The sequence below is a fragment of the Stigmatopora argus genome, chromosome 14 (assembly GCF_051989625.1).
Source record: "Stigmatopora argus isolate UIUO_Sarg chromosome 14, RoL_Sarg_1.0, whole genome shotgun sequence".
Lineage (NCBI taxonomy): Eukaryota > Metazoa > Chordata > Actinopteri > Syngnathiformes > Syngnathidae > Stigmatopora > Stigmatopora argus.
Window position 1 is genome coordinate 8201069 of NC_135400.1, and position 13933 is coordinate 8215001.

The following is a 13933-nucleotide window of genomic DNA, read 5'->3' on the forward strand; positions in this document are numbered from 1 at the left end:
CCTTTTAGAGACAGTGGTCACCACATAAGACAGCTATTAAAAAGTTCTGACTTATGACCTTTAACCTTTAGAATTAAATTAATGCTAATTTATTCTTATGTATGTAGAAGTGCATTTAATTATCCTGGGTTCAAATCCAGGTCGGTGCATCTGTGTGGAGTTTACATATTCTCCCTGGGCCTGTGTGGGTTTCCTCCGGGTACTCCAGTTTCCTCCCACATTCCAAATACATGCATGGAAGGCTGATTGGACACTCTAAATTGCCCCTAGGTATGTGTGTGAGTGTGCATGGCAGGCTCCAGCACCCCCTGCGACCCTAGTAAGGATAAAGTGGTTCTGAAAATGAATGAATGGAATAAAGTGCATTTAAGTATTATAATATTTTAATGTAAGGTGACAGATAAATGACAAATGAAGCAATGAAGCAAACATTTCTTTCACTTTGGTCTCCACTCTGAAGAGGTCGCTACCGTCTTATGAACAAGTGGAAAAGTGGACTTTACATTTTCCCGAATAAGTTTAGAACAGGTGGCGATATTAAATAGTGGGAAAATGCTTCACCTGCTGAGGGGAACAAGTGAAGTGCAACTACTATTTAATGAGGTAAAAAAGGTTAAAAAAAATATTTCATGTTTTGTTTTTTAAAATGTGAAGGAAACGGGTGTTATGTGACGTGGACGCGTAATTCCACGTCTTCATAAAGCGAACCGGTGGGTCCAGCTTGACAGGTGTTACAGACTGGCAAGTTCCTCATTGCTTATAAACAGCAAAATAAACCATTTCGCTGCAATGTGTTTCCCGTCAACTTTTGTGTGATGTGTATTTATACACTCACTCGACGGACACTTCATCAGGTACACTTGTCTCTGACAAGAACTATTTAAATCATATTTTTGGTAATGATATTAATGCTCACTTTTTGATTTGCGTCCAGATGACAGTTATTCCTGATCAATATTTTAATGCTATGTTTAAGAATGTCCTGCATCATTCTTGAAAATGTTTTGGTATCATACTATAATGTCTATTTATAGAATTAGAATCGCAGTTTGATTGTATGAATAATGAAACATTTCACTTTTGAAATTGAATCATGAGTTATCAATTCAATTTTTTAAATTTATCATTAATTGTACATTTTCCCACACCTTCAAAGCAGAGTAATATTTGTATTCCGCTAATGACAAATATATTTTAGGGAGGATTAGCTATCTTATGCAGAATGTGGCCTGACAGTGAAACAAACATTTTATCAATGCTCAAACTATTTTAAACAATTAAAGGTGAGTATCCCAGATTTTTTTAAGTTTTTTTTAGTTATGTTATTTACTCCAGATCTACAAAATTCTCCCTTATGATAGTTAAATACTTTAAACAACTCTCTTTAAAATGAATGTCATTTATACCGTCTTTTAATAGTTTGATGATAATATAATTATTTTGGGATACTTTGGAGGTTTATTCACTGATCCCCAAATTGATTGGACAATGATCAAAATGTGCTGGTGCAAAATGAGGGTAAAAACAAAGACTTTTTTTTTTTGCTTCATATTTTTGACTGCTTACTTTCCTCACACCTAACTGTAACTGTTTTTCCCTTAGTTGCTCCATGTAAAGCTCATCAAATAACCTGGAAGTCAACAATGAAAAAGACCAAGCAGATCAACATCAAGCAGACCCTCGGTCTTGCCCGAGCCTTTCACTTTCTTTTCTCCTGCGGCAAGTCCTGCCTGCTCCCATTCCTCACGCTCTACTTCAGACAGCTGGGCCTCACACCTGAGATGACAGGCATCGTCATGGGCACCAAGCACCTCATATCGCTAGTGTGGCGCCCCCTCGGCACCCTCCTCGTCAAGATGTACAACAAGAGACGAGTGGTGCTACACGGCTCTCTGGTGTGTTCAGCCATGGTGGCATTGGTCGTGCTTCTTGTCCCGCCGATAGATCTGCAAACACGCAACGCCTGCAATGAGTCTGACCCGATAAGTGCACCGCCCCCCACGGAATGGCCACCAAAAGTCAGCACGACTCTCGTCCCCCAATCCACTGTCAATTTTTCCCATTCAGTGATCATAAATTCAGACAATCAGACTACAGCAAACAGTACTGCCGAACCAAAAAACAGGACCCTTGTTTTTTTCAACTCGACTTCAGTGAGAAAGAAGCGCTCCCAACTCAAACTGAACACAGAGAAAAATGACAAGGAAGGACCCCAAGATTTTCTGTCCAGCCTAAAAATGATGGATGTTCAACACCAACTCTTTTTCTTAATACTTATCACAGTCTCCCTGTGGGAGCTGGTGGCAGCCCCTCTCGAGTGGACAGCAGAGGATGGTCTGTACGATTATCTAGATTTCGCTGACGCCTCTGACCACTACAGCAGCACCGGGTCGTCTCCTATAATCGGCGCCGCGATTGGGGTCGCAGCATCAGGGCTGCTGGTCAGCCAGTTAAACTGTTTCATTGTGGGTCATATCTCCAGGAGCGCCGTGCACTTTTTCTGCTACGCCGGCGTGTTCATGCTAGCCTTGCCCGTCGCGGCTTTCCTCCCTCTTTACCTAAACAAGCAGCGAGGCATGGCTAACAAACTGATCAAAGCCGTGCAGCTGGTGCATGGCTGTCGTCGCGCGACGCTTTGCGCTGTCACCGCCATACTGGTGGGGGTGACGCGCTCCACCGTGGACAATTTCCTCTTGTGGCAGATGCAAGATCACCACAGCAACGAGTTGCAAATGGGGTTGTCCCTCAGCCTGGCGTTGCTCTCGCAGGGCGCCTTCCCGCTGGTAGCCATCCGACTTACGAGACTACTCGGCTCAGGAAGGCTGCTCGCGCTGGGGGCAGCTGCGCTCGGATTGCAGTGTATGTATTACTCCTTCCTGTGGGGACCATGGGCTGCGCTGCCCGTTCAGATTTTGAGCTCTTTCAGCTGCGGAGCCTTCTGGTGGGCCGTCAAAGCGCAGAGTGATGACATTGCCACACCGGGAACAGAGAGGAGCATCGGGAGGATCTATAATGCACTGTCTTTTGACTTAGGGGGTGCACTTGGAAGTTTCGCCGGTGGGTTCGCGGTCCGCTGGTTTGGTCTGGTGTGGCTCTTCAGAGGTGTGGCCGCAGCTCTGATCCTGTGGTGCACTTGCCTGCCACTGCTCCAGTGGAACGCCCCTCAACAGTACAGGATCAACTATTCTCGTCTTTTGGCGGCAGACGGGAGCGAGGCCAGCGACTCCGAGTCGGAGCAAGAAAGAGACTGGCTGGATAAAGCGCTGGAAGATGATAGCTGCAATAATAACACTAATGCAAGGGGTCTAAACCACTGAACTCAACTGTGTTAAAGAAAATGAATGCACTAATATTTTTTAGTGTAAAGTTTCCATTTGTACCTTCCTAGAGGGTTGTGTTTATACTGTAATATATGCTGGCAGTATTTGCAAATTGTTTACAATTATTTAATGGTTGGCAAAACAAATTGTAAACAAAATAATAATACATAAGTCCACATCATCAGTCATATTCACAACTTTGCCAGGGTTTGTTACCTTATGAGCACCACCCTAGATGGCAAAATAGGGTGACAAAGCACTTTTGTTTGTCTATAGGTAGTAAAACTTCTCAACTCCCATCAGCGTAGTTATTTGATCAGATGTTCCTGGATTTCCAACAGAGCCCTATTCTTGACTCAATATAACTTCTCAGTATATGCCAACATATATGATACCTTTACCCAAATGGCTTTGGACTGAGCACAAAAACAGCTAACATGAATGTGAATATGTAGGGGTTTACTTGAATCTTTAACACATTAACTAGCATTGATTAATCACGAATAATAGGTTCAGTAATGCGAACCAAAATTTCTTATAGATATGAACTTCAGTAAAAGTTGGTAATTCAAGTAGAATATAAAATAGATGACTCTAAAAAGTTGAAGATTAATATTGCTCAGACTAAAGCAATTCAAATTTGTAAATTAATATTTTTAAGAAATTATGTTGAGGTCAAATAGTTTTAGATGAACACATTGGCTACTACACCACTACTCCAAGTCCTAATGGATTGGACATCTATTGTCGTCAATAGTACTGAAACATGATCAATCGAAGACATTTTTAACCTGATTGAGTTGTTTTCAGTCATTTGCTCAGTATGTTGTTGTTTTTGGGGGCGCATCAACTGTTTGTAAATGCAAATATGTATCAACATAAGCCCTTCATCTTGAGGCAAACATTTTTTCTGTTGAAAAGCCGAGTAAGCCTCAAGTATAAATCCGCTGAATAAAATACAAATACAAAATGTTTGCACAAGGTGGGGATGAACTGCTGTGGCGTTCACTTCTGTCACACCCACTAAAGCTGAGGTCAGGTGACTTGATAGAGCTGTACATTTATTTTGTACGTGTCTTAAACAATAAATTATGTCGAAAACTTAAACTCTTCCATGTATGTCCTGTGTTGGAATGATTAAAGAAACCAACTCTGCCTGGAAACAACTTTGAACATCTACCTTGGCTGCTGTATTGGGAAAATCATGTTTTCTGTACCATGTTATCTAAAGAAAAACATAAAGCATATTTTTTAATACAAAGTAAGTCAATTTATTTAGATATTAAGTCAGTTGGAAATAGTATCCTAGAATGGTGGCCTGTCATTGCATTTGTTTGACACTAAGAGGCGTTTTTGAGCAGTGGTTTGCAGACTGTGGTCCTTTCAGTGTCTTCAGTGTTGGAACGCGTTCAGCATCCACGCGCAGCTTTTCCCATTTTCCCCAAAAGCAGTGCTTCTGTCATCTCAGATTTTGCACTCATTGGGAGTGTTGATTGAAGATGATGGAATAGCAACTAACAGCTGGAAAAGGCGATTTTGGATGAGGCACAAATGGATGAGGAAAATGAGAAATCAGGTGACTTTGTGTTTTGTGTACCTCTTTTTTGTATGTTTGGTGTTGAGGTTAAAACACTTGCTTTTTTGTTTTGTTTTTACATAGCGTATTATTAGCCATTGAACGTTATTAGAAGTATTTTTTGCATGTCCAGTATTCTGAATGATAAACTGTTTTAATTCATACTTTTTCTTGCTTAATTAATGTTTGCATACCATGTGCTTTTTTTTTAGAACATAGAAAGGGACAGTTGTCCTTTATTTAGTTTTGCCATACCATAATATTTATATTGTATCTTACTTTCTGGAAATGTTGACACTTTAAGTCAGTTGTAATATTTAAAAACATCCCTAGTCTCCCCACGAATAGAAAATATAACTATACATTTAGTAGTTAATATTGCTTGTGCAGGATCATAGTAATGTGTTATTTGTTTCAGTTTTTTATTAAAAAGCCCGCAGAATTTCTATCGATAATCCACACACTAATAAACCTTTGCGTATTATATTGTCAATTATTATTCAACCTACATTTTTGTTATTTTTTTATAAAATGTTCTTGTAAATAAAAACATATAAATTAAAATGTTAATACAAGCTAAATTAGCTTGTATTAATATTTTAATGTATATTTTTTCATCATAGTACATTAAAATGCTAATAAGAGCTAAATTAATACAAATTTAAGTGAATAAAAACAAATGCTCTGTGGTTATGGCCTATAATAACAAGCTTGGGTCTTTTTTTTCATAGTATTCAAATCGTTGCCTGCCATTGACAATGAGAAACGTCTGAATCATTTAAACTGGGAGGACTGGTTGTCAATGCTTATCTCCCAGTCTAAATGGATTGGTCGTCTGCCACTGTCAATGACAACCAATTAGGCAAATGAGACCTAAAATTAACAGGCTGATCAAACGTCAACATGGCAAAGTGGAAGTCTTTTTAGCGAAAGAATAATATTAAAAACAAGGTGCCATGTTATTTTGACATCTCTTTTACTTAGCATTGTCCAATATGGATCATTTATTAGTTTGTCCATTTAAATGAATGAAGTGTCAGGAGAAAGTCATCAACATCCTGGTGGAATTAGCTGTGGCATCAGTGGTGACTCACTATGTGAGTGTGTATCAAGGTTCTTTCAGCCAAGCTCAGGTAATTAAAACCAAATCTCAGCCCTACTGGGTGACTCATCCCTACTGGTGAGCAGTAAAGGAGTAGGAGGATGGGGGGCTTGCTGCAGTTATTCAGTCACACTGAAATGATGGCGTCAATTAGCACGTGAACTGGCACCTGGAGTTTATTTTTATCAAAACCGGCATCAGCCGACAAGCAATTTTATCTTATTTGTCTCTCATATTGTACATTTTCTCCTACAAGACCGTTTTCTCTTATTAGAAGGCCTGCAACTGTTTTTATGATTGTTGCTGAGCAAAAACAAACTTGTTAAGTAAGCATCTTCTATTGCAAGGAAAAACACAGGTGTTTTATCATAAACACCATTACGGTTCATTTCTTCCTTTAAATGGCACTTATTATGGAAAATTGTCTTTTTAATTGCTTGTTAAAATTAGTTTGGTCTCTGGAGCGTCGGCTCATCCATCAGATGCAAAATTAAACCACCAAATAAACGTGCTTATTAAAAATGTAGCTGTGAATGACCCTTTCTTTATTGAAGTCTCACTCTTATGTTACATTACAATTACAAATAACTTCTACGGTATAATTTTGCACTGTACTTTATGTGTATGTGAGTTGAAAACTGAATAATTTTGTAACCCCGGGACTTATTGAAAGTGTTGATCTTTGCGCAGATGTCATTTCTATGGCTGATTCCTCGGTCACACTCGAGGACATTGAAAAGGAGCTGTCCAAAATTGAGCGACTACGAAACGTGCTCGTGCGGAGAGAATCAGAGCTCAGATACATGTAAGACAATCAACAAGCATGTCAATCGGCTAATCTGGCCATTGTTAGCCAATTCCTTTGAAGAAGAAAAAATGTGTATACCAGTATTTATTCACATTGATAGTCAATATATACTTGGAATATTGCTAGAGCTATTAGCTACATTGTTTTATTGTGTATGTGTTGTGTTGCATGTTGGTCATCCATCTTAAAGGACTGATAAAATATTCATAGCCCATACCATATTCCAGTTTTAGGAGTTTCAGTAGACAATAGTGAAATACTGAAACTGCGTTATGGTGTGCAAACAGAGTTGACCCTCCAGAGAATGGCATTCTACCACATCAACAGGAGCAATCATGTAAATTATGATTTGAGAAGTTTAAGAACACACTTACCAAACTACCATCTTTCTATGATTTCACAGAATTGGGATGCTGGAATTTATCTAATAATAATGTTTTAATCATTCTTAAGCAGACGATCATTCCAGTAGTAAAACATTTCATGAATTTAGCACAGTGTGGTGCTGGCGTTTGAAGTTTACACACTCTTCAGTCAACAGTGCAGAGTTTCTATTTCTGTCCTTCCTGTCCTTTTATTTCGGTACGAGCATTGTTTGCACTTCTATTGTGCATAAGCAGATGTCCATAAGGAGATGTCCGTAGATGAACACCAAAATAGCAACTGGTGTGTTTTGACAACACATCACACTTCACAATGAAAGCGTGAATGAGCATTAAAAACTGTATATAAGTGCTACTCTTTTCCATTATTTCACATCTTTCATGTTACTGTTAAATCAAATATCGGTCTTTCCTTTTTTCTGCAATGATTAAAAGGTCACATTTTATAATGACAGGTACTTTTTTTTTTACCCTCACAGGATAGACGACATTCAGTTGTGTAATGAAATCACGAGGCTGAAGGGAGACCTGCAGAAGCTGGTGTCCAATCCAGGTCCGTGTTGTGGAACAATCTTCTAAATCAGGATTGACCCTCGATTTTCAAGGCTAATTTCTCATTTTTTGAAATGCACTGACCAATGATGATTTCCACCCCATATGTTTGTATTACAACCAGAGCAGAGAGAAAGGTTGCTGTGGCAACTAAAAAGATCGCTACAGAATGCATTGCATTTAATGAGTGTATAAAAAATAAATAACTAGATAGCTTGCATGTATTCATTTTGATCTCCACAGAACATATTTTTTTCAATAATGTGAAGATAGTAACGGCGTCCAGCAATACATTAGGAATGCTTTAACTCGCGCCGTTCTATTGACGAATATAGGCGTCCAATCATGTGGGTTTTTTCATCCTTTTGCTGTGAATTCCAATGAGTTTGTCATGAGTACACATCCAATCCATTTGGACTCGGAGGGTTGACCGTGAATGAGTTGATCTATAATGGTTTTACTTGTTTGTGTGAGATTTGTGTTTCATCATCTTACTGTACTGTAAACACAGATTTTTGGAAGACGAATAAGCCTTGCTTATATACGTCTAAAAAGTCTTAGATCTTGGCAGCAAAAGAAAGTGTGGCAGTTCCTGTATATTTTCTCATTCACTTTTAAGGAGTGAATTCTGATACCGTAATGCAATATGTTATTGCATAGGTCTCAAACCGGCTTAACAGGTCTCCCTACTTGACTTCTCAATTGGGGGTTTTTGTGAGTCATAAACCTGGGCCTTTTGTTGTTGTTGTTGCTTTTAAAATCACTTAAAATACAAGCTAGCAAATAAAGAATGTCAGTACTGTTTGTCAAGAAGTTAGCCTAAGGGACAATAATGTTTTTCTTAAAATCCACATTGTAGATCATGGTTGGTGACCACCGCAACCATGAAAACTGGAAGATGGAATATTATTTAGTTGACAAAAGAGGCTTCCGGACCTTGATATCTATTATTGTTTATGCACCAATTGAATTGCTGTGTTCAAGAATTACAATACAAGATATTATTACTCAACTAGATATGTTGAGTAATATGGCAAATAGCAGAGATGAGAAAGAGGAGTGGATCAACAATCTTCATGTGCTCAACTGTTATTCATAAAGATTGAAAATGTTCGATTATTTTCATTTATGTTCCAAGCCTCATATCCCCACAAGGGTTGCAGGGGTGCTGGAGTCTATTCCAGATAGCTGTGGGCAGTAGGCGGGGCAGACCCTTGAATCGGTTGGCACAAGGAAGCAATTCATATACATACTCTACCACACGTCATGTATTAATGAAACTAAATGGCAAAATTGGTGGATGATTTAGTTGTCTTTTTGTGTCAAAATTTGAAATTTTTGTGCAGACAAAGGCAAATCCGACAAGGTTAGAAAAAGGGAGGAGGACCTGCTGCAGCAAATCAGCAAACTGGTGGAGACCAGAGACTTTCTTGTCGATGATGCGGAGTTTGAGCGGCTCAGGTGAGGTTTTGCATTGACACTGTACAAGCTTAATTTCTAAATATTATTTCATGATGGAAAGGTGATGTTTTTTCTTTCAAAGTTATTTTAGGTTGTTTTGCCTGTTTCTTCTCCCTTCCCCTCTTCTTCAGTATGTTTTCCAAATCAATTTTCCGTGAGACTGTAGTAGTCTTAAAGCAAGTAGTCCCCTTCTATTCACGTTTAATTGTATAATTACTTTGCAAGGATGATTCTGATGCATTTTGTTCCAATTTTGGAGGCATCATGAGACGAGAATTTCTCTGTAGATCAGATCCGTTGGTCTTTTTCCTTAAAAGGTTCAACAGGAGAACTAATTTCAACAGTTGTTCTTCACAGAGAAAGAGAAGAAGACCAAGAAATGGCAGCAGTCCTACAGCCCATACAGCAAAATATTTCTGGGACAAAAGGTGAGCACTGTTTACAAGCATCTAAATTTTAATACCGTATTTTCCGGAATAAAAGTCACACTTTTTTTCAATTTTCCCCCTTTTCTGGCCACCGACAGCCTTTTATGTTGTATTTAGGCTAGTAATCAGAAAAACTGTTATGTTACTGAACTGTTGTTCTCCATTTACTATTGTTACTTTAACGTATGTCTGTTCTCGGTTCCTGATAAAATAAAATAAATGCTCTCCAAAATCCGACTTACCGTATTTTCACGACTATAAGGTGCACTTAAAAGTCTTAAATTTTCTCCAAAATAGACAGGGCGCCTTATAATCCAGTGTGCTTTATATATGGAAAAAAAATGTCATTCATTGAGGGTGCGCCTTATAATGCGGTGCGCCTTATAGTCGTGAAAATACGGTATATATTTATGTTTTCCTCTTCATTATGTATTCTTCAGCGGGTGCGACCTATAGTCCAAAAATACTGTCAATAAATAAAACAAATGCCGTATTGTAAAAGTTGACAAAGTAGTTATAACTGAGCTTTTACTGTATGCCTCCCTTTCAAATTAGGTGCCACGCAAGATCGGAAGGTGGTGACCAAATCTTCACACGCTTCAGCACCATTTCTCACTAAAACTGGAATAACGCTATTGAAAGACTGTTGCGGCTTCACGTGTTCAATTATGTAACGCATCCTTGTGCTTGTTTACACCGTGTTGTGTGCATACCAACATTTGCTTTTCCCTGCTAGTTGTCTGTGATTTTGAAGTGAGAGAAAGTGATGGCAACATTACTAAAAAGTTATAGATATTTGCTTCTCAGCATAGAATTATTTCAAATGTTGGTGACTGTATAAATCAAAAGCTACATTTTTTCTTTTGTCTCCTTGTTAGTAGAAAAAAATGAGATGTGGAAAAAAGGATCAAGAGTGCTTTCACAATATACTGGATGTCAAATTAAGTTCACTAGGAAAGTTTGGAGACCCAAAAGATAAAAAATATAACATACACACTTGTTTAGGGTGGTCAGTGGTTTGCTATGGACCCCTTAAAATGTACTAGACACCCCCCTGGATAGTATATAATGTAGATCTTTATAAATATACTGTTATTAGTCTATGCACATTCGATCATTAGTAATATTAAATATAGCAAAATGAACCAAAGTATATATGAGTGGACATTTGTTTAAAAAGACAGAAATTACTTTTATCATGTGAATCTCATCAAAAATGTTTTTGTTTAAAAACTACAAAAAAAAACAATTACTTGGAAAAAGCATATGCATATTTGAGGGGTCGTAGTTCATTTGAACTTAATTTCTCCATTATCAGGTATGGTAATATCACAATTTGCATATGCTACGTCTTATCCAGTTTGACTGAGAGCAACAAATGCGTTGACAAACTAGTTGAAACTGAGTAAATTTGTTAATTCATCACTCCCAGTCAAAATAAATTGGACGTTTTGCACCATCAATAGCAGCCGATGAGTCAAGTGTCCCCATCTGGCCACCTCTATGAAAACTTTCTGGATGACAAATATATCTATGCATGCTAAAGTGATGTTGCATGAACAGACTGTGTTAGCTTTGAGTATTCATATTGTTATTTGCCAAAGGAAGCTGATTAAAGTAAACCAGTAAAATGAGAGCACTTTGGCAGTATGAAAGGCATCACTCAAATGAATCTGACTTTTTTTTAATTGCTCATATCAAGTCTCAAGGAGCAAATAGTTGAGCTTTCAGAATGTACACATGTTCATTAAATCAGACAGTTTTCCTTGCCTTAAATTAAAGTTTATGTTTAATGGCTTGTTTTTTTTTCCCGTATTTGAATGTTTTGGCATCCATCTTTTACCACGTGTGCGATTATGTTACAGCATTTGAGGATTATTAGTTTTCCCTTGACAGACGCACTCTCTTGCCCCCACACCTCAGTGCGGACGGACATAGATGACTCATAGTGGGTGGGTTTAAAGTAGCTTCACCCCCAGGCCTCCTGATTCAAAAGAAATCACCTTTATAGCATCATCGTTTAGACCAAATCCCAAGTGTGGTGGGCTGAATGCGAAATCAATTGCTAAGCAATCCTTTCCCAGATAAAAACACTGCATTATTGTTCACATGGCAACTAATATCTTTACCATCAACTGCGCAGTGCACCAATGTGTTTTTTATTCTTCTTTTTTCTTTTCCTGCCAGCCTCTTTCTTGTAGTTATCTGACTCCTTGGCAGCCGGAGGAAGGCTGTCACATGTGGTTGCATATGAGCAGACCCAAGCAGAGCCAACGGTCCCCTCTGAATTTAATCTGAAGACTAATTAGAGGACTACATAGTGTGAATAGATAGACATGCCAACCTTCTCTAATTGGGCCTTAGTTGAAAAAGTGGGCTGTCTCACTGTTTCGGCTGACACATAAAATAGTTTTAGAAATGTGTCATGAGGCATTGACAATTAAGTAGTTTTCTTCAATAGCTTTAACTGTATTTCAATACTAGAGTGATCCATAGTTTGTATCTTGACGAAGACAAATTACATAATAACAAATTCCAGATCACAAACTGTCACTTTATTTCAATTTCATTAGGTTTTTTTTTAAATTTGACTTAGCAGAGGCCTGCAAAATGATGTTTAATGCTTTTGTGTGTGTGTGCATATGTAGTATATACGGGTGCACGTGTGTGTGTTTGTATGCACACAATTAATTAATCAAACTTTCCCGTTGTATTCCTTTCCAGCAAACTAGTATTTGCACTCCGCCTCATACTTTGTGCTCATTTGGATTCGGGTCAGGTTATCGCCTGGGCCATTGCACAACTTCTTTCACTTCCTTTGCTTTGTTTGCTGTCAAGTGCTAATCTAGTGAGATGTGACTTTCTGGATGTAAGGAAGGATTGTTCCAAATGAATTCTGTTCTTTTTGTCAATTTTGCGCCATAAAAAAAGCTTTTAATGGAAAATTCTGTTTATACAATATAAATGCTAGGTAAATGGCATAATGCAGCCTATACAGTGTATGGCAGGGGTGGTCAAGTCCGGTCCTCGAGAGCCCCTATCCAGTCTGTTTTCCATGTCTCCCTCCACCCAGCACACCTGAATCAAATCATCGGGATTGTTATGAAGCTTCTGGACAGCTTGCTGATGAGTTGTTGATTTGGCCAGACCAGACTTGGCCACCCCTGATCCTAACCCTAACTCTAACCCTAGCTCTAACCCTACCTCTAACCCTAACCCTAAATGCTGGGTTAGGGTTAGGGTTAGGTTTAGGGGTAGGTTTAGGTTTAAGGTTAGATTTAGGGTTAAGGTTAGATTTAGGGTTAAGGTTAGATTTAGGGTTAAGGTTAGATTTAGGGTTAAGGTTAGATTTAGGGTTTAGGTTAGATTTAGGATTAGATTTAGGATTAGATTTAGGGTTCGATTTAGGGTTAGGGTTAGAGTTAGGGCTAGAGTTAGGGTTAGAGTTAAATTTAGAGTTAGGGTTAGGCGCAGGGGTGGCCAAGTCCGGTTCTCGAGAGCCCCTATCCAGTCGGTTTTCCATGCCTTATTCCTCTACAACACCTGAATCAAATGATCAACTCCATCCCGATTATTTGATTGGCCACCCCTACACCTAACCTTAACTCTAACCCTACCTCTAACCCTAACCCTAAATGCTGGGTTAGGGTTAGCTTTAGGGTTACGTTTAGGGTTATGTTTAGGGTTATGTTTAGGGTTAGGTTTAGGGTTAGGTTTAGGGTTAGGTTTAGGGTTAGATTTAGGGTTAGGTTTAGGGTTAGGTTTAGGGTTAGTTTAGGGTTAGGTTTACGGTTAGGTTTAGGGTTAGGTTTAGGATTAGGTTTAGAGTTATAGTTTGGCGCAGGGTCCCCAAGTACGGTCCTCGACAGCCCCTATCCATCTATTTTCCCCCGGGAACTCCGGTTTCCTCCCACATTCCAAAAACATGCAGGGTAGACTGATTGGACATTCTAAATTGCCCCTAGGTATGAATGTGCATGGTTGTCCGTCTCCTTGTGCCCTGCGAAGGGCTGGCCACCGATCCAGGGTGTCTCCTGCCTCTTGCCTGCAATCAGCTGGGATAGGCTCCAGCACCACTCGCGACCCTAATGAGGATAAAGCGGTTCAGAAAATGAGACTAGACGTATGGACACGATAAATGTTTTCACTTGTCTCCATGGTAGCAAGTAATATTTCTCGTCAGTGGATCTTAACCATTCGATGCTTGTAGTAATAAAAACTGCCTGCAGGTGGCACACTTTTACCAACGCATCTGGGTAATAATTCGACGAGGCTATCCCTTTAATTCGTGACGCACCTTCAA

General features: G+C 39.0%; 2 protein-coding genes across 4 annotated transcripts; both read left to right on the plus strand.

The window, feature by feature from the left end:
- The first annotated feature begins 456 nt into the window (after positions 1-456).
- Positions 457-4427, plus strand: mfsd6l (major facilitator superfamily domain containing 6-like). Of its 2 annotated transcripts, none has more exons than XM_077619737.1 (2): positions 457-603; positions 1603-4427. In XM_077619737.1, the coding sequence occupies exon 2, from the start codon at positions 1644-1646 to the stop codon at positions 3315-3317; it is 1674 nt and encodes a 557-aa protein (XP_077475863.1). In that variant the 5' UTR covers positions 457-603; positions 1603-1643; the 3' UTR covers positions 3318-4427. The 2 variants fall into 2 exon arrangements, with proteins under 2 accessions (XP_077475863.1, XP_077475862.1); XM_077619736.1 differs by lacking the exon at positions 457-603 and adding an exon at positions 653-854.
- A 138-nt stretch (positions 4428-4565) lies between these two features.
- On the plus strand, positions 4566-10837 carry LOC144088968 (bMERB domain-containing protein 1). 2 transcript variants are annotated; one of them, XM_077619739.1, is made up of 6 exons: positions 4566-4896; positions 6689-6803; positions 7669-7742; positions 9088-9202; positions 9560-9630; positions 10186-10837. In XM_077619739.1, the coding sequence occupies exons 1-6, from the start codon at positions 4872-4874 to the stop codon at positions 10302-10304; spliced, it is 519 nt and encodes a 172-aa protein (XP_077475865.1). In that variant the 5' UTR covers positions 4566-4871; the 3' UTR covers positions 10305-10837. The 2 variants fall into 2 exon arrangements, with proteins under 2 accessions (XP_077475865.1, XP_077475864.1); XM_077619738.1 differs by lacking the exon at positions 4566-4896 and adding an exon at positions 5819-6029.
- The last annotated feature ends 3096 nt before the right edge of the window (positions 10838-13933 follow it).

Excerpts from the sequence above, each read along its gene's own strand:
- mfsd6l (XM_077619737.1), top strand. The coding sequence starts at position 1,644 with ATGAAAAAGACCAAGCAGATCAACATCAAGCAGACCCTCGGTCTTGCC.
- LOC144088968 (XM_077619738.1), top strand. The coding sequence starts at position 5,921 with ATGAATGAAGTGTCAGGAGAAAGTCATCAACATCCTGGTGGAATTAGC. Across the intron at positions 9,203-9,559 it reads GCGGAGTTTGAGCGGCTCAG|AGAAAGAGAAGAAGACCAAG; the intron begins GTGAGGTTTTGC and ends TGTTCTTCACAG. Across the intron at positions 9,631-10,185 it reads AAATATTTCTGGGACAAAAG|GTGCCACGCAAGATCGGAAG; the intron begins GTGAGCACTGTT and ends CTTTCAAATTAG.